Source organism: Lissotriton helveticus, chromosome 6 (genome assembly GCF_964261635.1).
Source record: "Lissotriton helveticus chromosome 6, aLisHel1.1, whole genome shotgun sequence".
In the NCBI taxonomy this organism is placed as follows: Eukaryota; Metazoa; Chordata; class Amphibia; order Caudata; family Salamandridae; genus Lissotriton; species Lissotriton helveticus.
In genome coordinates, this window is record NC_136067.1 from 468,172,276 (window position 1) to 468,197,206 (window position 24,931).

Sequence of the window (24,931 nt, forward strand, 5' to 3'; positions counted from 1 at the left end):
TCAATGGACTTAGGTTGGTTGGTCCGTTATCAGTGCTTCGATTTATATTCAAAAGAAAGACACAATGTACATTGCATTTACGTCAATGTCAGCCCTTCTCAGATAAAATGTGGTAAAATGTTAAGATTATTTGTCCAGTTTGTTATATTTGATAATTATGCATTGATACCTTGGAAATAAAAGTTCTCAAGAACTGCATTTAAGAAATCTACATATTGCACACATCTCAACTGTCAAAAGGAAACTGTACAGGTACCATAAAAAAGAAAGAAGGGAAATGTGGGCTCCGAGTGCTGGGGGTATGTGTGGGAGTGTACAATGGCAGTCCCAGTTTCACCCCATGCCTAACACAAAAATACAGTTTTAGGCACACCCTGTGCCCCCAACAAACTCATACATAGATATCTGGTAAACAAAAAGCTGCACTTTCATCAACCAGACAGAGGATACACAGAATACACAGAAAGCGTTTTCCTATTCTGTTTCACTTCTTTGATGTGCACCCCAAATGTTACATCTAGCAGAGTAAATGGCCGGTGTTAATTAAATCAATCATTATGAATGGACTTGAAGATTCAAAACATTAATAAATACATTGAACAAAAACACAATACAACTTAAACCAGTTCAGAAAAACACAAATTCATATAATCAATAATAATATAACAATGTCAAGTTGATTATAAAATGAGTTGTACATCAAGGTGACAATTAACTTTTCCATTCGGGTATTTTCATTCACCATATACTATGGCTTTACTGGAAAGTGGAGTATGCTAATTGGGGATTAGACACTTTTACCGTGTTTAGGGGTCAGAGCACAACAGTGCCCAAATGAAGAGAGGTCACAAATCAGCAATATGAGCCATTCTGCGTGGCAATGAGGTAGAATTCAAGAGATCTCCATCAATATTAGATGATACCGGGATTTGCTGTAAGCTTACATTCTCAGACTGGGGGCTAGTTAAAGAGGCAGACTGGCAAGGTCTTTCCAGCGAGCACACATTCATGATGCCCCCCAGGGATGATCGTTTAGAGAACACGGGGTCAATAGAGAGACGTCGCTCCGTAATAGCGATCTCATGTGCAAGCACGGATGTGGCCCTGGTTATAAACTGGTCAAGGGTTCCCGCCACATACCCGATTCCAGCGCCTCTTCTCCCTCTTCCCTCACGTACTGCCATGTTAAAGCAGTTTTGTTACAGCTAATAAAGGAAAATGTAATTAAATTTGGCTCAGATATTGATCTTTGAGTCCACTTACTGGGAAGCAGATCCGCCGTTGATGTCCAAGGCCTTAGAGGGGGGGCCCAGCCCAGCCTCTCCCTGTATCGAATGGGCTCAAACGGGCCCGCCCTTGGCCAGGGCTTGGCCCTGCACCCTTCCTGCGTTGTGGGAGGCTTTGCACGTTTTTGAGCGCCTCTTGGCGCTTGTGTGTGACGCCACGAGAGAGCGCCTCTCAAGGATGCTGGATCTTGTAGTTCCGGGACCGCCCGTGTTGCCACCAGCAGGACGGTCTCGGCGGCAGGAGCAGCAGCGCAGCGTTGGCGTCCAAAGGAGAGCGTGCACGGTAAGTGGAATCCTCAGTGAAATGACCAGCAAGTTTGTGAATCAATCCCCATGAGCCATTCAAATATTGGGGCGATCATGCCAAAAGAGGGACTTTCTCACACTAGGTTTTTGGAATGTCTTGACATCTTTCCATTTCAGATACTCAAAATCAAGTTTCTTATTGGAAATCATATGAATGGGAGAAAGGAGGACTGATAGTGAAGGGCGACTGCAAACCTGGGGCATCTTGGGAAACAACATTTTTAGTATTAAACATTCCCTGACACAATCCTGTGGTTTGAGGGACCCAGTGATTGGAGCAGTGAGTGTCAAAGTTCACCCTGCAATGGATATGCAGTTCAAAATGGTAGCATATAATGGCATAAAGAAACATGTGAGGCAGAGGTGAGTGGTGAGTAGCAAAGGAAGAAGGAAATTTCCCTGACTACCATGCCTCTGATGGCTTGCTGAGGGCCCATGGAGAAATGAAAGAAAACAGCAGGGATTATGGTGACTAATCAGAGAGGATTCTATCTCTCAACACTGTTAGAAGTCCTTAAGAGATCGCAGCATAAGCTCTGTGCTATCAAGGGCCCTAAGAGACACTACAGGACGAGAAAAAGTAAAAATAGCCCAAACTAAGAGAAGTCTGCAGGGTGAAGGTTCCCTTCATTAAGCCCTGTTGAAGCACAGGTGACAAAGGTGCTGTAGGGGACAGCAGTGTATTGAGGCTGTTCTTTCAACTAACTGCCATTTAAAAGTGAGACAGTACAGTGTTGACATTGCTGCAGACCTTGCATATTTTGAAGTGTACTACCTCATGGGACCTGGGACATCTCTCTTCGCTACCTTGTGTTGAATAATATTTCCCATCTATACAGTCTTTTTAATAATCTCCAATGCAAGAAAGTGGAGAGAAAATGCTACCACCTTGGGATCCTATACTAAGCAGACACACAATAACAGAGGAGACCACCTTAGTCGTTGTTGTGGTAAGAGGAGAAGAACTGGAATTATAATTAGGTACTGAGAAGTCCCCTATGACCAAAGGAATATGCCAGAAACACCACCATTGCAATCAATTATAATCTACATAAAGTGGCATGCAAGCAAAATTGTGCATCAATCACAAAAACAACCTTTGATCTCCCATGAGGAAATTCAGAATAAATGGAAATAGGAGATAAGCAATGTGAAGAAAACTATTTTGGAGGCCTTTTCAAACTTAAGAACCAGCAGAGACTAGAGAAGCAGCAGAGTAGTAGAGGTGGAATTTAACCTGAAATAAATAGACACTAAAATAGCTGCTAATGTTGACTAATGAAAAACAGGGAAGCCTTCAGTTAAGCCTTCAGTTAAACAATGCATGAAAAATTTGCATTTCTAAAAGTTAGAAGCATAAAGAGAAATTCTGAGCATTTATGATGCTGTAGAATAGGTGAAAAGGACAGACATAGTTATCTGAGACACACAAAGTAATATTTGAAGAAGCGTGACATACAAGATAGAAACAGCATACAGGGTTGGCATAAGGCAACAAAGAGAGTAAACTCCAAAGAAAGATTGCAATCAAACTGCCCATTTACCCAAATAGAAATATTAAAGCCAGAAATGATTAAGGGTTTGCGCAATAAGTGTAATTTCTTTTGTGTAATCATGTTAATTTTTGGTAAAATTAAGCATAAATATGCAAAATGAAAAACTTATTGTAGCACAAAATGTGTCATTACGTCCATTTTTGGTGCCACTACGCATTTAACAAAATAACCACAAACAACAGTCACTCACATTTTGTTCTTCATGGGCATTTGCATAAAAGCTTTACCCCTGATTGAATGTACTGCTGTAAAGTTTTACCCAAGTGGCACATAATTAGTTGAAGTGGCGTAAATTGTTTTTTGGGGAGTTATATATAGTGCAAACTCGACCCAAAAGTATGAGAGCACTTAACATGAGCACCAGTTGCATTACAGATGGACACATTCATTAATGGTGTACCCTCCTCAACGTCTACATCATAAGATCCCAAGGAATCAACATTGTCTCCTACACATTTCACACTCAACTCATCCTCTCCCTCACAGACAACAACCACACCACCAGGACCAACTTCCCAACCAGCATGTCAAGCTTGGCAAACTGGATTAAACAAAACTGCCTTTCTGATTTTTGAGACCAGGAGCTCTTCTTGGGAGTCCTGCTGGTGGCGAACCAAACTGGGATCAATGCCCACCCCCCACAGACCACTCCAGAAACCTTTGAATCATCTTGGACAAAAAACTCATGATGACCAAACAGGTGAACACCATAACCTTGTCATGCTTCCTCATAATACCTATGCTCAGCATGCTATTCAAATGGCTCCACACAAATACTAGATGCCCGACAACCTTGGCTCTCATCATCACTAGACTGGGCTATGGCAAACCACTCTATGTTGGTATCTGGAAACAACACATAAAAGGACTCCAGACTACTCAGAACTCTGCTTGGAGGCTCATCCTTGACATCCCCTGCAGCACACACACCATGTCCCACCTCCTCAGAGAGCTAGAATGACTACCTATCCAGAAACAATGCCAAATCAAACTGCTCATCCATGCCTGTAATGCCCTCCACAATAACGGAGTCCTGCCTACTTCAGCCACCACCTTAACTTCCACCATCTAACTTGGAAACTGTGCTCAGTCACGCTCTGCCTCATACAAATATCACATATCTGCAAAAGAAAAAGAAAATATGAGGACAGTCTTTTACTCCATCACTGCCAATCCCTGGAACAGCCTTCCCCCATCAATTCAGGACCTCCTCATCTTTACTCGAGTTTCACAAGAAACTGAAGACCTGGCTGTTCAACGGGAAGCTCTGATTGGCCCACCCATCTGCTTTAGCACCTGGATACCCCCTTGGGTGATAACTGTGCTATCCAAATCCTCATTACATAACATTTCAGGAGTTTTGAATAAAAGACATAAAATGACATACCCTGAATTACGCTGGTATAATATCAATTTTGTCCAGGGCTAGAAATGATAAAACTGGACTGTCATATTCCGTGATGATCCAATATTAACCATACAGAAATAGTCCCCAAGTACCTTTCATAAACAAAAAGCCCTCCTACTGGTAACTCAAGTTTTTTAACCAATGAAAAATTAATAGCAAGGGATATTACCATGTGGTCTAAAATGTCCTTTCAATTTGAGCAGAAAAGCATTATCGTGGCATCCATGTAGGAGGTGGTACAAAAGGTGGTGGTGATGGACGGAGCATCTGAGCCAATCAAACACTCACACCCAGTGAAAAGATCTGGGTTTAATCCATCACCGTTCTTTAGCCCACTCTGCCACCCCAGTTCAGACATGGCCATATGCAAATCAGTCTGACCCTGTGCCTCATGGGAACAGTCCAGCCCGAACTGCCAAGCCATGCCTTCCCAGGACCGGAAACAAGCTTCCGAGGACCGGTTTCTGGCATTTCAGCTGTCTTCAGCCCGGCTTGCTTGAATCCAGTGGCAAAGTGAGCAAGGGACTCACGTCTGAGCATATGCTGCCAACTTATGGCAAACAAAGTGGTACAAAAGGGGGTGATGATGGACGGAGCATCTGAACCAATCAAACACTCACACCCAGTCAACAGATCTGGGTTTAATCCATCACCGTTCTTTAGCCCACTCTGCCACCCCAGGTCAGACATGGCCATATGCAAATCAGTCTGACCCTGTGCCTCATGGGAACAGTCAGCCCGAACTGCCAAGCCATGCCTTCCCTGAACCGGAAACAAGCTTCTGAGGACCAGTTTCTGCATTTCAGCCGCATTCAGCCCGGCTTGCTTGAATCCAGTGGCAAAGTGAGCAAGGGACTCACGTCTGAGCATACCGTGCCAACTTATGGCGAACAAAGTGGTACAAAAGGGGGTGGTGATGGATGGAGCATCTGAGCCAATGAAACACTCACACCCAGTCAACAGATCTGGGTTTAATCCATGACCGTTCTTTAGCCCACTCTGCCACCCCAGTTCAGACATGGCCATATGCAAATCAGTCTGACCCTGTGCCTCATGGGAACAGTACAGCCGGAACTGCCAAGCCATGCCTACACTGGACCGGAAACAAGCTTCCGAGCAGCGGTTTCTGGCATTTCAGCCGTCTTCAGCCTGGCTTGCTTGAATCCAGTGGCAAAGAGAGCAAGGGACTCACGTCTGAGCATACCCTGACAACTTATGGCGAACAAAGTGGTACAAAAGGGGGTGGTGATGGACGGAGCATCTGAGCCAATCAAACACTCACACCCAGTCAAAGATTTGGGTTTAATCCATCACCGTTCTGTAGCCCACTCAGCCACCCCAGTTCAGACATGGCCATATGCAAATCAGTCTGACCCTGTGCCTCATGGGAACAGTCCAGCCCGAACTGCCAAGCCATGCCTTCCCTGGACCGGAAACAAGCTTCTGAGGACCGGTTTCTGGTATTTCAGCCGTCTTCAGCCCGGCTTGCTTGAATCCAGTGGCAAAGTGAGCAAGGGACTCACGTCTGAGCATATGCTGCCAACTTATGGCAAACAAAGTGGTACAAAAGGGGGTGGTGATGGACGGAGCATCTGAACCAATCTAACACTCACACCCAGTCAACAGATCTGGGTGTGAGTGTTTGATTGATCTGTCCATCACCACCCCCTTTTGTACCAGTCATAAATACCAGCGGACAATCACAGTCAACAGGGGGACAGGTACCCGTAAGCCACCCAGTGCCCCTCCTGGGTGCAAATCAAGGTAATATGGATAGGCCAGCCATGCTGGATTATTCAGCCTTACAGAATCATCAATTGGGGGGGGGGGTCACTCACAGTGGGGAGGGGAGGCCCCTTTGTAGAATCTACAGGTTATTCGCATGCCATCTGAATCAACTCCCTATGTTGGGATATTGGGGAACGTGCAACTCTCCCCCAGGGTACTCAGGAGGACTTTTCCCAACTAAAGAACAAAGTCTTACATTGGTTATCTCTTAACACCACCTTAGGATTGAGGGTGGAGAAAACATTATTATGGTGTGAAGGGTTAACGGGATTGGCAGTTCTTTTAACTCGTGTAAGGGTGATTGTGCTATTGTACATTTTAATAGGCCCACCATTGCAGAAAGGATCCTAGTTACAGACTTGCATTTTGCTCCTTCTGGTCCTAAGTCATCCATTATGGCCCTATCCCTTGGCTTCTTTTATAAAACAGAGTCATCAGGGCGGTACCATATGAACAGCGTCAACATGGCTTCATTTAACAGACTGCAGCCGTTAGACCAAGCCATCAGGAACGCTCATTCAAATTTACCTCACACTCTAGCCCACCTGAATCAGATGCCTTTAGGACAACAGGATTTTGGACCACCCCCTGTGGAGTTGTCAAATGGGTTCACCTCCCTGGCTGCGATGGATGCCTTTGATTGACTTGGTGCTCCCCCCAATGTACTTAGAGAAATCCAACGACCAGCGTGCTTCTCTACGGCAAAGCCATGGGTGTACAAGTGAATGTGATAACAATTTTATATCCTGGAATGTCTGTGGTTCACATTCCTGAAGCAATTTTGTTTGATATGCTGACAGTAAACATGATTGATGGATTGTAGTTTATTTTTAGAAGGATATAAGTCCTTTTTCATCCCAGCATCCTCCTCTTTGGCTGGCAGACCAAAGGGTGGTCTTGCAATTTATATTTCTCTAGCAGTGGAATTTATGATAGTGGTCCTTCCCACATTGAGTTTGTGTATACAGTCTCTGGTACTAGGAAAGGGGTCGAATAAACTGGGACTGATTAATTTTTCTAACTCACCATCATGTTCCAAGGGTGGGTGTAACATCACCATGTTAGGTTCTTTTGTAAGGTAGCACTGTAATGCTGTTATCCAAAACATCATGATTTCTGGGGGCTTCAACATCTACCCATGTGGAGACTACAGGGCATTGATGTTGGCTGATTTAGGTTGTCAACATGTATGGGGAATTCATTTTGAAAACTCTTTACAGGGTGACATGCTGAATGATCTCCTCCATGAATTTGATTTAATGTCTCTTATGTCATTATGTGACCCCTGCAGCAAGGCTGTCTTTCCTTCATTTAAAGGGAGAGGTGGTGGCTCATCTATTGATTTTATATTAATTCCAGGGACAGACTAATTTGCATATAGCCAGGTTCTGAACTGGGATGGTGCAGTGAGCTAAAAAACGGTGATGGTTCAAGCCTTGATCTGTTGACTGAGTAGGAGTGTTCTGATTAACTCAGATACTCTGTCCATCACCACCCCCTTTTTGTAATTATTTTGGCCACCATGAGTGTGGAGGGGTATGCTCAGACATGAGTCCCTTGCTCATTGCACCATCAGGATTCAAGCAAGCCGGGCCGAAGACGGCTGTAATGCCAGAAACCGGTCCCCGGATGCTTGTTTCCTTTCCAGTGAAGAATTGGCTTGGTAGTTTGGTCTGCCCTGTTCCCATGATGCACTGGGCCAGGGACAGACTAATTTGCATATAGCCAGGTTCTGAACTGGGATGGTGCAGTGAGCTAAAAAATGGTGATGGATCAAGCCTTGATCTGTTGACTGGGTAGGAGTGTTCTGATTAACTCAGATACTCTGTCCATCACCACCCCCTTTTTGTAATTATTTTGGCCACCATGAGTGTGGAAGGGTATGCTCAGACATGAGTCCCTTGCTCATTGCACCATCAGGATTCAAGCAAGCCGGGCCGAAGACGGCTGTAATGCCAGAAACCGGTCCCCGGAAGCTTGTTTCCTTTCCAGTGAAGAATTGGCTTGGTAGTTTGGTCTGCCCTGTTCCCATGATGCACTGGGCCAGGGACAGACTAATTTGCATATAGCCAGGTTCTGAACTGGGATGGTGCAGTGAGCTAAAAAACGGTGATGGATCAAGCCTTGATCTGTTGACTGGGTAGGAGTGTTCTGATTAACTCAGATACTCTGTCCATCACCACCCCCTTTTTCTAATTATTTTGGCCACCATGAGTATGGAAGGGTATGCTCAGACATGAGTCCCTTGCTCATTGCACCATCAGGATTCAAGCAAGCCGGGCCGAAGACGGCTGTAATGCCAGAAACCGGTCCCCGGAAGCTTGTTTCCTTTCCAGTGAAGAATTGGCTTGGTAGTTTGGTCTGCCCTGTTCCCATGATGCACTGGGCCAGGGACAGACTAATTTGCATATAGCCAGGTTCTGAACTGGGATGGTGCAGTGAGCTAAAAAACGGTGATGGATCAAGCCTTGATCTGTTGACTGGGTAGGAGTGTTCTGATTAACTCAGATACTCTGTCCATCACCACCACCTTTTTGTAATTATTTTGGCCACCATGAGTGTGGAAGGGTATGCTCAGACATGAGTCCCTTGCTCATTGCACCATCAGGATTCAAGCAAGCCGGGCCGAAGACGGCTGTTATGCCAGAAACCGGTCCCCGGAACCTTGTTTCCTTTCCAGTGAAGAATTGGCTTGGTAGTTTGGTCTGCCCTGTTCCCATGATGCACTGGGCCAGGGACAGACTAATTTGCATATAGCCAGGTTCTGAACTGGGATGGTGCAGTGAGCTAAAAAACGGTGATGGATCAAGCCTTGATCTGTTGACTGGGTAGGAGTGTTCTGATTAACTCAGATACTCTGTCCATCACCACCCCCTTTTTGTAATTATTTTGGCCACCATGAGTGTGGAAGGGTATGCTCAGACATGAGTCCCTTGCTCATTGCACCATCAGGATTCAAGCAAGCCGGGCCGAAGACGGCTGTAATGCCAGAAACCGGTCCCCGGTAGCTTGTTTCCTTTCCAGTGAAGAATTGGCTTGGTAGTTTGGTCTGCCCTGTTCCCATGATGCACTGGGCCAGGGACAGACTAATTTGCATATAGCCAGGTTCTGAACTGGGATGGTGCAGTGAGCTAAAAAACGGTGATGGATCAAGCCTTGATCTGTTGACTGGGTAGGAGTGTTCTGATTAACTCACATGCTCTGTCCATCACCACCCCCTTTTTGTAATTATTTTGGCCACCATGAGTGTGGAAGGGTATGCTCAGACATCAGTCCCTTGCTCATTGCACCATCAGGATTCAAGCAAGCCGGGCCGAAGACGGCTGTAATGCCAGAAACCGGTCCCCGGAAGCTTGTTTCCTTTCCAGTGAAGAATTGGCTTGGTAGTTTGGTCTGCCCTGTTCCCATGATGCACTGGGCCAGGGACAGACTAATTTGCATATAGCCAGGTTCTGAACTGGGATGGTGCAGTGAGCTAAAAAACGGTGATGGATCAAGCCTTGATCTGTTGACTGGGTAGGAGTGTTCTGATTAACTCAGATACTCTGTCCATCACCACCCCCTTTTTGTAATTATTTTGGCCACCATGAGTGTGGAAGGGTATGCTCAGACATGAGTCCCTTGCTCATTGCACCATCAGGATTCAAGCAAGCCGGGCCGAAGACGGCTGTAATGCCAGAAACCGGTCCCCGGAAGCTTGTTTCCTTTCCAGTGAAGAATTGGCTTGGTAGTTTGGTCTGCCCTGTTCCCATGATGCACTGGGCCAGGGACAGACTAATTTGCATATAGCCAGGTTCTGAACTGGGATGGTGCAGTGAGCTAAAAAACGGTGATGGATCAAGCCTTGATCTGTTGACTGGGTAGGAGTGTTCTGATTAACTCAGATACTCTGTCCATCACCACCCCCTTTTTCTAATTATTTTGGCCACCATGAGTGTGGAAGGGTATGCTCAGACATGAGTCCCTTGCTCATTGCACCATCAGGATTCAAGCAAGCCGGGCCGAAGACGGCTGTAATGCCAGAAACCGGTACCCGGAAGCTTGTTTCCTTTCCAGTGAAGAATTGGCTTGGTAGTTTGGTCTGCCCTGTTCCCATGATGCACTGGGCCAGGGACAGACTAATTTGCATATAGCCAGGTTCTGAACTGGGATGGTGCAGTGAGCTAAAAAACGGTGATGGATCAAGCCTTGATCTGTTGACTGGGTAGGAGTGTTCTGATTAACTCAGATACTCTGTCCATCACCACCCCCTTTTTGTAATTATTTTGGCCACCATGAGTGTGGAAGGGTATGCTCAGACATGAGTCCCTTGCTCATTGCACCATCAGGATTCAAGCAAGCCGGGCCGAAGACGGCTGTAATGCCAGAAACCGGTCCCCGGAAGCTTGTTTCCTTTCCAGTGAAGAATTGGCTTGGTAGTTTGGTCTGCCCTGTTCCCATGATGCACTGGGCCAGGGACAGACTAATTTGCATATAGCCAGGTTCTGAACTGGGATGGTGCAGTGAGCTAAAAAACGGTGATGGATCAAGCCTTGATCTGTTGACTGGGTAGGAGTGTTCTGATTAACTCAGATACTCTGTCCATCACCACCCCCTTTTTGTAATTATTTTATATTAATTTCAGCGTCTGTACGAGTTTTATTTGTGAGATTCAAGATACAAGCAAGCGTTTATAGTGACCACAACTCTCTGTGTGTTGAACTCCATGGACTCTTATTGTTGCTCAAAAGAGGAGCTGGGCAAAGTGGGTCAGGGAGACCTACAGATGGTAGAAGATGGTTAAAGTGGACACAGATCTCCCGGGTGTATTTCACAAGTTAGTAAAAGATTCATGTGCAAGCAAGCTAGCTTTGTGTATGTCATCGCACACAACCTGGCGGAGGTCATTAGTGCTTTTAAAACAATTTCTGTTAAATTAGGTGATATTTTAAGCATCCCGGTTTGATGTCCAGCTACTCAGACCACTAGATGGTTTGATTCCTCTTGTTCTTTGGCGGCAAGAATGTTGCGGGAAGCCTTAAACAGTAGTCTAAGAAATCAGACTCTGGTCAGATCGTGTTGAAGAGAATACAAATTGGAACTGGCCAAACGCAAGTCTGCTTTAAAGGAGGAAGCATGGAGGGGGTTAACTGAGGCTAATACGTTGAGGAATAGCTCTAGAGCATCATCAATAGTCCTTTTCTAAATCATGATGAAGGCAGTGCAGTAGGTGCACATATTACAGAGGATGAGTGGGTGCTCCATTTTGAAAATATGTTTGAGAGCCCCCCGAGCTAAACTACCTGCCAGACCTTGAGGCAGTCCCTTCTGACCTGGCCTTTAGTGGAGAAGAGATTGAGGAGTGTATTGTCGGGTTAACGTGTAACAATGCCCGGGTCCTGACTGTATTCCTCCGGATCTCTTCAAATCAGATCCAACTTTGTGGGCTCCGGTCCTTGCTGCAGTAGTCAACGCTACGACGCATGGGGGCATGTTACCACAGATGATTTACAAGTAGCTGAGAATTTATTTCTGAAGCGCTTATTAGGCGTTCATTGCGGCAGGTCTAACATAGTGGTACATGAAGAACTGGGGGTGCCTTATTAAAGTGACATTTTGTCCCTCTGCACTTTAACCTTCTGGATGGAAATTTGGACGAGTGTGGGAACTTCGTTGAGTTAACTGATTTTAAAAGAGTGCATGACCCTTGACCATGCCCTCCACATACCATGGCTCAGATATATTAAGAGCAGTTTTGGAAGGTTTGGAAGAGCCGAATTGTATACTAACCCCAAATTAGTAACCAAAAAGGATGTGGGGTTAATAGGGAGTCTTTTAACAGTTTAAGGAAACTTGAAAGGGAAGAGCTGGAACTGAGTAAACTTGGCATCTGTAAATTCTTAATGTTGTAAACAACACCAACCTTATCTCCTGGAGTTTTTAAGTATTTATGAAACTTTTTTATTAACCAAGTTTTGTCTGGATTTTTGCTATTTTTTGCTAGTCATACCTAGGGGGTGTAGCAGAGACCAGTTGTTAGGACCATGTGGCTGCGCCAGTGAGTCTCCTCATGATTTGTCACACTTCACGTTATTTTGTAAACTTTATGAAGTCCCCCGGAAAAATTTTATTGCCCTGATTTTAAAGAGAATGAATTTAAGCAGGCCCGTCCAGCTCTTACTTATTTACAATTGTTGCATGATGAATGTATCTTTTCTGTTCTCAGCTACCTGAAATCTGCTATGAAGGCCAGGGCTTGCCTTGATTAAATGTCAATAATGGTCAGGGTCTAGTTTCACTTCAACGATATATATATACTCTAGAAAATGGCTTGGGTCTCATTTTTTTAATTGTTTACATTTTTTACTGAGGGTCAAGGATATATGCACTTAACTTTGCACTTTAGGTTTTGGTACAATACAGACTCTTGTGGAGTGCATTTTATCCGCGATGAATATTGTTATTATTTACTGAAGTTTTTATGTATTGATAACTTTTATGGTTTTACATGCTGAAATCGAATAAAGTTGATTGATTGATTGATCTCTCTTTTCTTACTAATTAGAGTTTGTGGTTTATTTATTAAAGTTACTTTATTTTCTTAACTCTGTTGTGGGCTACATTTGTGGTGTGTTTTTATTATGTTAGTGTTCAAACCGTTGCACAAATATTTTGCTTATTGCCTCTAAGTTAAGCCTGACTGCTCTGTGCCAAGCTACCCAAGGGTTAAGCACAGGTCAATTTAGGGTGTGAATATGACGTCACCCTGAGAATAATTGTGTTTGCTGCCTCAAGCAACACCCTAAATTCTTACACTACAATAGTGTAATTAGCTTTTGGGGCATTTTATCTCCTAAGGGCCATACTGAGAAAGTATTTTTTTTTTGCTTGGTCACCCTCATTTTTTGTGGCATGATGCTCCTGTTTTTTTGTAACTCTCTGGTAACCTACCCCAGTGAGTGATCTGTCTGCTACAGTCATAATTTGCATATGTAACTTTCATATAACACCATGCTATATGGTGCGTAAAGTACACTTATGGCATTGAACATCTAGGGTTGGTTACAAACTAAACCGCCTGACCCCTTGTCAGATTCAGTTCGAACCGACTCTCGGTCGGCGATTACTCCCGACCGATTATGATGCTTCCAAACACCATTCAGAAGGACTTCCATTGACTTCAATGGGAGCCTGTGTTCCGACCGAAAACACAGGTTCCTATGGGGAAAATGGTGTTGGATTCAACCCAGATCAATTGACTGGGGGTGAGTGTTTGTATTGTCAACGCTCCGTCCATCATCACCTTTGGTTTTTCTTTGTTCGCCCTAAGTTGGCAGGGTATGCTCAGACGTGAGTCCCTTGCTCACTTTGCCACTGTAGTCAAGCAAGCCCGGCTGAAGATGGCTGTAATGCCAGAAACCGTTCCTGGGAAGCTTGATTCCAGTCCAGGGAAGACATGGCTTGGCAGTTCGGGCTGGACTGTTCCCATGAGGCACAGGGTCAGACTGATTTGCATATGGCCATGACTGAACTGGGGTGGCGGAGTGAGCTAAAGAACGGTGATGGATTTAACCCAGATCAGTTGACTGGGGGTGAGTGTTTGTATTGTCAACACTCCGTCCATCATCACCTTCGGTTTATCCATGTAGGAGGGGCAGGAGGCAATGAGAGTTCAGATAAGACATAAAGAAATACAGACCATCATCACAAAGACATAAAGCTGAATGAAGATACCCAATGCCCTGGTTGCAAAGACCCTCATCCAAGACAGGAAGATCTAAGTCTGAGCCCTGGCAAACAAGAACATTCGTATTAACGTGGAGTGGATAGATGGCCTGCATGAGCAAGAGAGCAGGGATGGCTAATGGCATTGCACTCAAACCTGTTTGAAAATGTATACTACAAGTACATTGTTTTAATTTTCAAGTTTATTAGAAACATTGATTTAGACCTCCTCAGAGATGAACAATACATCCTTTAATAGACAAACATTTAAAATATTGTAATAGTAACACATTTGAATCTATATATGAGTAATTCAACATACCAAAGCTTGACGCATGTTTAAGTTTAAATGTTCCATTAAACAAAAATAAAAAGGGCTTTAGAACATTGCTTAATATTGGGCAAAGATGGTGTATATGAAAAAATTTTGGGAGACTCAAACTACACAATTTACATATAGCAAGATTGGCTGGGCCTCCTTTTGTTCTTGCTAACAGAAAATAAAGGGAAATATAGCTGATCCAAAAAAGCAAAAGAAAGGTATTTCACTTTATTTGATATTTGATAGGAAAGCTATTTATTTAATTCCCCTAGGGGGCCGATTAGGATGGCGGACGGACCTGCGTCCGTCCGCCACCCCAGAGGTGGAGGGACCATCCGCAGGGGCAACGGCGATCCCTCGGTGCAAATTAGGATGTGACCGCCACCCTGGCGGTCACATCCTGTATGCTTAACATTGTGCCGGGTGCTGCTTGAAGCAGCACCCGCCGCAATGTTAAAACTGCATGTTTTACATTTACATGCACAAAGCGGCAGGCACCGCGCGGTGCCTGCCGCTTTGTGCATGTAAATGTTGGGTGGTACCATAGGTACACCCAACACCCCTGGGGGCCTGCAATGGGCCCCCAAACACCAATGTCCACATGCTTTTCTACGGAGGAAAACCCGCCGTGGAAAACCATGTCTCCACCGGCATCCTAATATGGCTGGCGGTGTCTGATAGACACCGCCACCATATTAGAGCTTTTCCACCGCGGTCGGAAGGCGACCGCGCGAAAAAGCGGCGGACGGAAACATGACCCCCCCAGCCATCCTAATCTGGCGGGGGGGTCTTTTCTGTGTCCACAGCGGTGAATCCGCCGGCCCGGAGGATGCGGATTCGCCGCGATCCTAATCGGGCCCATAATATGTGCTACCATGTGCTACACATGTTCCAATTTATACCATAGTCTTGGTCATGACTATAGCTTAGTTTGAAAACTTGAACTTACAAAAAGTGGCTTAACTGATCAGTAGTACAAAATTCTAGAGCAGCCTTATCACATACAAACCACTCCAAAGTAAATGTCCTCAATGAATTATACTATTGTTTGACTTGGCATTCTTGATGTGGTTTCCCCTGACTTTTTGCCTCTACATCCTCTATTTTTGATGGTATGCTGGATCTCGTTTTTGCTGGCTAAGATGATTTGGGCACTTTGCCACTGCAGATCAGTGTCAAAGTGCAAGTGCTCCCTGTGTAAATTCATATTATGATTAAGGCTCCCTCCGTTTTTACTGATTTTGTACAGATAAATACAGACAGAAACATTTTATTTTCTTGTCTGAATTTAAATTCGGTGTTTTTTTTCAGTTATTCTAAATACACTTTGCCATGACTGCCAGGCCAATAGATGTGTGTATTGATAGGTAAGGCGGTTAAAAAAAATAATTTTAGTAAAGAGGCTTGAACTGCAGTAGATATGCACAAGGCTGATACTGAAATATGCATATTTTTACATAAGTACATTGATTTATCTTCTGCGGGTGTTCATATCACTGAAACCTGACAGACATTCAAGCATGACTGCATATTTATGCATTGCAATAAATGTAGAAATATACCAGTTTCAACCTTTTTTTGTCACAAAACCCATAAATAATATGGATAAATGCAGATAAAGTTGAAAAAAAAAATATGGATAAATACAGACGGAAATGCCAAAAAAATAAATACAATAAAGCAGGAGCCCTAATTATGATTGGTTATTCATGATTGTCATATTTAATTTACTGGTAGGTACCTAGTAAAGTGCACTGAGTGTGACAGGGCCTGCCTGCAAATACAATGCTACTAGTGTGCCTGCAGAACTGGTTGTGCCACCCACAGAAGAAGCGCAGTAAAAGTATCTCAGACCTGCCAATGCAGTGTCTGTATGTGCAGTTTTAAACTGCCACGTCGAACTGACAAGTGCACCAACTTGCCATGCCCTAACATTCCCTTTTCTTGCATGTAAGGCAATCCTCAGGTAGGCCCAAGGTACCCTCATTGGCAGGGAGCAGTGTATATAAAAGGAAGGACATGTACTAGTGTATTTTACATGTCCTGGTTGTGAAATACTGCCAATTTAATTTATTTCAAGAGTGAAAGGCTATTTGTCCTGTAGGCTAACTTGTGTCATCTTACAAGTATAACTTTCCATTGTGCCAAGATAGAGAAATTGAGTTTAAGCTCTTCTGAACTCAGAATTTCATAACACATCATTTTAGGGAGATGTTTTTTTTAATTGTGTGTTTGAAAGTGCCACTTTTAGAAAGTAGGCATTTTCTTGTATAACCATTCTGTGTGCCTCTGCTGTTTTGTGTAATGACAGTGTGGTTTTGGAGTGACAGGGGTTGGGGATGTGCATTCACAGCTGACAGCCACAAGGGGGTGAGGTGTGTCCTGCCTTTTCTGGGTGACTCCTAGTTGAGCTGATTAGTCCTTGGCTGCATTTAGAGTGGTGGAAGGAGTTACACTAGCACCTGAATAGGTGGTGTCTCCTACGCACAATGCTGTCGGCACCTCGTGATGGTGCACCAGAGGGGGCAGAACTGTGCTCAGAGACCCTTGCCACAAAGAGGACAAAGAGAAAATGGGGTATAAGTATCGGCCCTTAAACCCCTGAAAATTAGATCACTTCTGGACTCAAGACACACCTCTGCCAAGGAGAAGAGCTGGAGAGCTGTAAGGAGGAGTACTGCTCTTTTGCTGTTTGTGTATTGTTGGGTTGGCCTGCATTTGCTGCTTCTGCCAAGGAGAGGACAAAGACTGAAACCATGATGTGAACATGCTTGAAAAAAAATCTGCAAGGGCCTGTGTGTGCTGGCCTCCTGTTCCAAAGTCTCAGGGCCACCAACACTTCACCTGCAACCCACTGACCAGCACATGGATTCCACTGTGGACTCTTGCATTCAAAAGGGTGCCAATTCCAGTTCCTGAGCCCTGAGAATTTTGTGATTGGTACTGCAACGCAAGAAAAACAAATTCAACGCAGTCAGAGATGTCGCCAGTGATGCAGCAACTTGCACCAAGGCCTGGTAGCACCGCTTGTGAAGTGCACAATCCACTGCCCTGTCTGCACCGCAGCTCTGATGCCTGCAGGTATTGATCTTCCAACGTCAACGCTCACACCAATGCTGCCACCACCAGCACCAGCATCACGTGATCGTGGAGCCGGTCACTAACTAGGATGACCTCACGAACACTTCGACTTTGCATCGCGTCAACTGAACCAATGACTCACTGCTGATGCCGCCTAACTTCCCCTGTCCTGGATTCGACGCCTCACCTCCACACAGACTCGACACATCGCCTCCCACTTGGCAACCAGGTTATGTTTCAGAGATAGTCTATTTGTACTATTCAAATGTGTATTTTGGAACTCCAAGCAGTAAATATTATAATGTGTTTGACTGGGCAAACCCCCTTAATTATACACAAGAGTCCCTCAAGCTCCAAAACCGAAGGGTGGGTTAGAGCTCCTGGATGACACAAACTATTATAAGGCAGCTAAATGGCTTATTTTAATAGAGTGGCACATGTGTGAGTCATACAAACAGTGGCCCTATGTGAACCAGGTGGTCTTAGGAGGCCAAAATATCTACTATCACCAGTTATCAAGCACACCGATTGATGTATGTAGCAATTCTATTTATGCTTACACCGCTATGAATCCTGCCCAAAAGAGTCACTGGCTCAACTCATAAAGCTGGGCATAATTTGGATATTTCCTTGGAATGAACACAATTTAATAGCTCCTATTTCCATACTCAGCCACCTCTCTGTTTTCTTCTCTACTATGCCCAGCCTCCAATTTCCTTGCTTCGACATAGCCCTTTTGTCATATAGCAAAACATTGTCCAAAGGTTTTAATGACTCTCTCTCTCTCTTTCTTCTATGGATATGGGATATAAGAAACACAGCAAGATGATGGATGGAGTGCTGAAACTTTTCAACCACTCACCTCCAGTCAAAGATCTGGGTCTGATCCATTGTACCTTTGCTCACTGTGCCATCCCAGTTTGGACCCAGCCGTAATGAAAATCAGACCCCATTCCTCATGGGAACTTCCAGCCCAAACAGCCAGGCCAAGTCCTCGCTGGACCGGAAACAAGCATCCTGGGACTGGTTTCGGGGTTTTACCCCTCATCAGCCAGGCTAGCTTGAATCCAGTGGCACAGCGAAAAAAGGGACCCACGTCTGGATATAAGAGCTAGGTCTACATCACCAGATAATGTAAGTTTTCAGTAGTCTCAGCCATCTCCTCAATAGTAGTTTCATTGACTGAAGGTCAGTGAAACCACTGTTTCCGTGGATACCAATGGACTGCCGGAGATCAGTCATGCAGGTCTTGTTGATAACTCAGCTTGATTATGGTAATGCATTATTCATAGGCATGAATGAGCTCCTGTTCACGAGGCTTCAGGTACTCCAAAATGATGCTGCCAAACTGGTCTGTAACCAAAATAGGATGAGCTCTGCCTCAATGTGTATGAAGACACTGCACTGGTTACCCGTGCGTCAACAGCACTATTTAAATTGCTCTGCCATGCTCACAAAGCACTGCACCAAAGCGGCCCAAAAATATTTCAGGATAAAATCGAATTTTATATTTCCTCAAGGAGCTTGGGGTCACTACATCTAGCGCTGGCAAGAACAAAGTGTGTTAAGAAAAACAAGGTCTGGAGGGATACTTCTCATATTTAGCGGCCAAGATTCCGGAAAAAAAAAAACTAAAGACTCATTTGCTCAACCCTTTCTTCAGCTCTACCAGTGCATGTGCTACTAGCGCATTGATATTCCTCCAGGATGATTGTAGTGCTCTATAAATCAATAAATAAATAAATAAATAAATAAAATAAAAAGGAACTATGATTTTGAGCGTTTCTCTCCCACACAAATACTGCAAGCTTGAACACAATGTATGACTAAAGAAATATGGAGGAAAAATTAAGAACCACTTTCATAACACAGGAATAAAGGAAGCAGTCACAGATAGACATATTAACATATCAACATACTACATATGTATCATGTAAAGTAGGTGCAACAATGTAAAAATGTTGGCAAAGTGGTCAGACATACCACAAACTTTCAGATATGAAAGTAATCATCATTGGTTTTAAGAGAAACTATTCATGAAATCCAAAACAATTGTTCAATCAGGTCTACTTAGTGGTATCTAATATGATTGTAAAAATGCAAGTATCTGGACAACTTACATAGCCATCCATTACCCAGTTGTCATCAAATTTGTTTAAGGAAGCGTCCACAGGCAACTTCACCTGAATTATTTTTAAAAGTAAATGTGCTTCTTCTTTTTTGTAAGTTCCTGCAAATGAAAAAATGTTAATAACATCACTTAAACCATATATAAGCCAATATACCACACTGTCAATATTTGGGAAGAGATAATTTCTTACTTGTTATTGAAACAATTTACACATTTAAAGTAACCGATTGTTGCATCTTAAGGGACTTAGAGTAATGCACTGTCTGTATTGTGAACTATATAGTTTATTTCCTCAGAAATGTTTTAACTATTAACTGTAGTAAAAAAATCTCAAACATTCCTGAAAAATATCAGCAAAACATTGCTTATGAACCACAAAAGATGTTACTATTGTGCCATCAATTAGATAATTGGTAACCTCACTTATGACTTTACTAGCAGCATCATCAAGAATATCACAAAAGCATTTTTTCAAAACTGTTTGTGGGCCATTTAAATTACTCTAATATTCTGTCCATAATTCTGGCAAGAACATACAGTGTTACCATAGCCTCACAAATATGTTTAAGGACATTTTAAGATGTTTGCCTTTTTATGGACACCCCAATTATTTTGCTTTTTTACAAATCCTATTTTTGTTTGTATTATGATTATGATTGAGTGTCACAGTTCAAGCAAACTTTCTCTAAAACTGCAATGTAAAATTGATTTCACTAAATTGATTAGACCATAACCATTTGGTGCAGGATAAACCACTGTCATAGATGTTAAATACCATATCTGGGATTTAATGTGTATTTACAACAATCACATATGCAACATAAATGTATGGCTTCTGTAGCCCAGTTGTGCTCTGGTTGGGCTACAGTTTAGAAGTACCACAGGGACACTGGAGAAAATGTGCCTGTGCCATGAAGGAAACCCTACTTTCGTATAGTATTTGAGAAACACCTAAGGTTTGCCTTTTAAGCCCAATTTACTTCCAAAATGAAGAGTTACAAACTGTTTTTCACTGTGTGGATAATTAACAATGAAATACCTTTTCCTACCCTATGGCCTCATTACGACCACAGACGCCAGACCAGGGAGGCCACGTAGATGGTAGTCTTCCGGCCACCATATTATGACCAGGGCAGTCAGGCCGCCCTTGGACCACCACAACCACCAGGAATCAGAGACTGGAAGTGACGCAGCAGTCTTGTGTCTGCAATATACTTGGCGGGATATATGTTATCCTCTCTGCCATGGTTTTCAGTGAACCTACCATGAATATCGTGGTGGAGAGAAAACAAAGGGGGCCCTACGGGACCGTTTGTTGCCTCAGTGCCATGGGGTACATGCAGGGGGGCACATGTTGTGGACCACTGTAGGCATACACCCAGTACCTGCACGGCATGGACTACAGCAGTGTGCTCCCTATTTGATAGGCCCCACAGTGGGAACACCCTAGAACCGCCTGCCAGATAGCAGGAAACTCCTAAATTGGCGGATGGACCCGCTCCCGCAACACCAAAATTGTAACTAGAGCACTCATGAAGTCATTTTCCACTTAGTTTTAAAAATCTAATTAAGTACTAAAAGCAGGGTTGTAAGAAATTTACATTTAGAAAAGTGTACTTTGTGATGCTTGAGAGTAAACTTCTTAAGAACTAGTTTGCCTCAGTCCTGCTCTATAGTGTGACTCATTATCACTTGCTGGCTTGCAAAGATTAGCCATCAGGGAAGGGAACGGAAGAATGGTTTTACTCTTGTTATGTTAAAGTGGAAGTCCGTAGCAGGAGGCAAAATAATCTTAGCACTGACAGAGGAGATGGAACTTTATCCCTATAAGGCTGCAGCTTGAGGGACTAGACTTATGCAGCTAGAAGGTGGCTAGAACAATTTTGGTTGAGATATTCTCAGAAGGTTTACGGTAAAAGGAAAGAGGAAGTGTTGAAAAAGGTAGGGGCACTTATATGAGAAAAGTAGCAAGGAAAGAGCTCTGTTCGAGGGATTGTTAAATGGCTAATGGTTGAAAATGTAATGTTTATAACAAGAATAAGCAGGGAGGAAGGGAAGAGAGGAAAGGATGATGTTGTTAATAGGAATGCAACTAAGCCTGCTTTAATGAGCCAAAAGATTAGACATTGGAACGCCTAAATTGGCATTCTTAGCTTGAAGAGTAACAAAAGGGGTGAGATGAGGGTAAAGCTTGGCATATCGAAATCAGTAGATATAAGTCCTCTCAAGTGCGTAGAGTTTACTAGTAAGTAGGCAGTTGATTCCTCTATACTTTCTAGGATGCAGCAGGATCGGCAACGTCCCTGGTCTGCTGCAGAAGTCATGTTGGTTCAGAGACAGTGTCTGAGGTCGGGTCGTTGAGAAGGCCATCAACACTCACCTCTCTGAGTTCATCAAAGCAAGCCATGTTCCGAACATCTCCCAATCCAGCTTCTGAGGCAACCACAGCACCGAAACGGCCCTCCTCGCTACCACCAATTACTTCCGCTCCCTCCTTGACTGGGGTGAAACAATAGCCCTCATACTTCTGGACCTCTTGGATGCCTTCAACACCATCTCCAACCACACCCTAAACATGAGACTCCATGACACAGAATCCATGACAAAGCCCTGGACCTTCCTCACTGATCGAGCACAGCGAGTCAGGCTACCACAGTTTCACTCAGGACCCACAGAGAGCAGTGGCAGAGTGCCTCAGAGCTCTTACCTGAGCCCCACCCTCTTCAACATCTACATGACTCAAAATCGTCCCCTGTGCCGACGACACCGAATTTGACAAATTTATTTAAAATATTTTCGGGGACTATCCTGCCCAAGCCTATCTGCCTGCCCTGCTCCTTTAGAGTAAGGGGATTGCTATAAATATTTAAAGACTTCTCCCCTAAACCACTCCAGCTAAATTCAGCCAAAAGGGGGTTATGGTCACTAAAAATACTCCAAAAGGTCCCGCACGTCACTACAATTAAGGTATCGGGTCCTCTCACTGCATGCCTTCACAAACAAATGGGCTGGCTCGACCCCATTGGGCTGTCCAGCCAGTAGCAATTTAGAGGAGACAGAATTCCATGTATTCTTTTTTTGCCTCGGCTATAGGAAGGTTAGGCATTGATGGTTGATCCAGTTATGCAGAACCTGGTAATGCAGCACTGAAGAGGCATTTAGGCTATTAAAATATAACACTTATATGCCTATTGTATTTACGATGTCACGCTTTTTATTTTCTATGTGAGGTGTACGCAGAACTTTTTTGAATACCAACTTTCAGGTTCACGCTGACAACTCTACAAAGTTTTAACTCGACTTGGTCCATCTTTTTCCATTATTATTATTTATGGTTTTCTGTGGGTTTTTAGTGGTTGTAATATGACTTATATTTGCTTATTAATGTTTTATATTTATATACATCAATGTTTAACCCAAGGCTATGGGGTCTGAGCATGTGCCCATGTGGATTGTCTATATGAAATGTTACTGTAACGTACATGCACTTTTATGGCAACTGGCCGAAATGAAGCTTCATTGATTGATTAAATATATAGCTAAAGAGTTAAATGATATGCTGTCTTCACTTTGCTTGTCAAATACATATTAAAAATCTACTTCAAAGTCTATTTTCTCATAGTAATGACAAAGAAACTGCCTTGCCAGAGTCACAGATATGACGGTTGGCTTTCATTGATTCCAAACTCCAAATGCCCTTCATTTTTTTGTCATTGTAATGTTAGCTTACATACTGAATGCATATATTCTGCATAATATCACCTGTCGGGTTCCAATGTGGTGATACACTCAAGAATGTGGAAGCAACAATAAATCCTAATTTAGTCATTAAAAAGGAAGTATCTAGATAAAAATGGTGTGACAATTATGTGGTGTATAGTCAATTCACACTCAGTTAAGAACATATTTTCTCATGCCCATAGTACCGTAGACTAATAATCATAGATTAACTAAATTAAATGCAAAGCCAGTTTCCCAAAATTATTTGTCAAAGTATCCTTGCACATAAAGTATAAGTTAACACGGCTCCACTGTCTATGGGTTTTCTTCAATTTATAAAAGTAATGAAGATTTGACTCATCACACAATTTACCCAGTGATGTTTTACCAAATTCTAACCATAGGATCATTAAAAATGTTCTTTGTTCAAATCCGAACAGGCTCCTCCAGTAAAGAGTGTTTAAGTTCTCAAAATGTTTATTGTTTTTCCCTTTAAAATTAACCAACTAGTATTGAAAACCATAGGACAATCTGAGTCATATACAGGAACATACGAAATGCAACCGCCCCTGTCCACAAGGACCGCCCATCCTATCAGACCACTACATACTTGGTGGGGATCTCTTGATGGGCAGGTACACCACCAGTCAACGGTGGTGTTGCTGTCCCACAAAAATGTAAGTGAGACACATAGAATTCAACCTTCTGATTAATCATTCCTGAATGTCATTTGTAATGGATTGTGCAAACCCATACACTTTAAAATTGTTATTTTCCATCAAAGGTAGTGTCTACATACCTGACAATTTCAGTTCCACGCCAGCATCTTCTAATAGGGTTGTGTTCACCCTGCTACTTGTAGCATTAAACCAGTCCACTGATAGAGTGATGGACTGTTGCTTTCCAAGGTATTCAAAAAAACCTTTCCACACAGAATTTATGAAAAAGACATCTGAAGGTACTGAATAATAAAGGAAAGGAACTATATTAAACATCCATTATATAAAATAAAAACATTATTAGCATGAATTTAATTATTCTGTGAACAAGCAAGCACACTGCAATAATGAATAAATGAACATGTGGAAATTTATTTTATAATAAACTGTATACAGATGTATAGCAATTACTGTTTTTCTCAATAATAATATTTTATTGTATAGTTAATCATCACAATATATTCTCTTGTCAAACAGATATCTTTCGCAAGTAAAGAAAAAGTATACAAGAGACACATTAAGATTCAGATTAATGTACGTTGCACACCTCAGACATGTCCAGGTTAACAAGCATCTGCAATGCAATAGCTCTTGCATTTACGTGAGCTTGAGCTATTGGCTAGGCCAGGGCGGTAAATTCCGTTCCGCTCGTGGAATTTGCTGAATTTGGGTCATTTTGCATTCTGCAGAGAACGCGAAATTGCCCAAAATTCTGCGTTCCGCGACTTTGCGAGATATTTTCCTCCGAGCACACAAACAGCGAACAGTAAAAAAGCATCGCGAACAAGCAATTTCACGTGTTTACGGAATTTCTGCGTATTCGCGGAGATTTTTTACCGTTTCGCGGAGATTTGCGTAACGCCATTACGCAAATTCCACCCACCCCTACTATTGGCATTGTAAATGACAA

The 24,931-nt window shown here is 43.2% G+C and overlaps 1 protein-coding gene across 1 annotated transcript in view; it reads right to left on the minus strand.

Moving 5' to 3' along the window:
• The window catches only part of CSMD1 (CUB and Sushi multiple domains 1), a 4,503,734-nt gene that overhangs the window by 40,908 nt on the left and 4,437,895 nt on the right, over positions 1-24,931 (minus strand). Inside the window, exons 66-67 of the mRNA XM_078647516.1 lie at positions 24,102-24,263; positions 19,572-19,681 (exon numbers count right to left, since the gene is read on the minus strand). Coding sequence (XP_078503642.1) covers positions 19,572-19,681; positions 24,102-24,263 — 272 coding nt within the window. The remainder of the gene's footprint in view (positions 1-19,571; positions 19,682-24,101; positions 24,264-24,931) is intronic.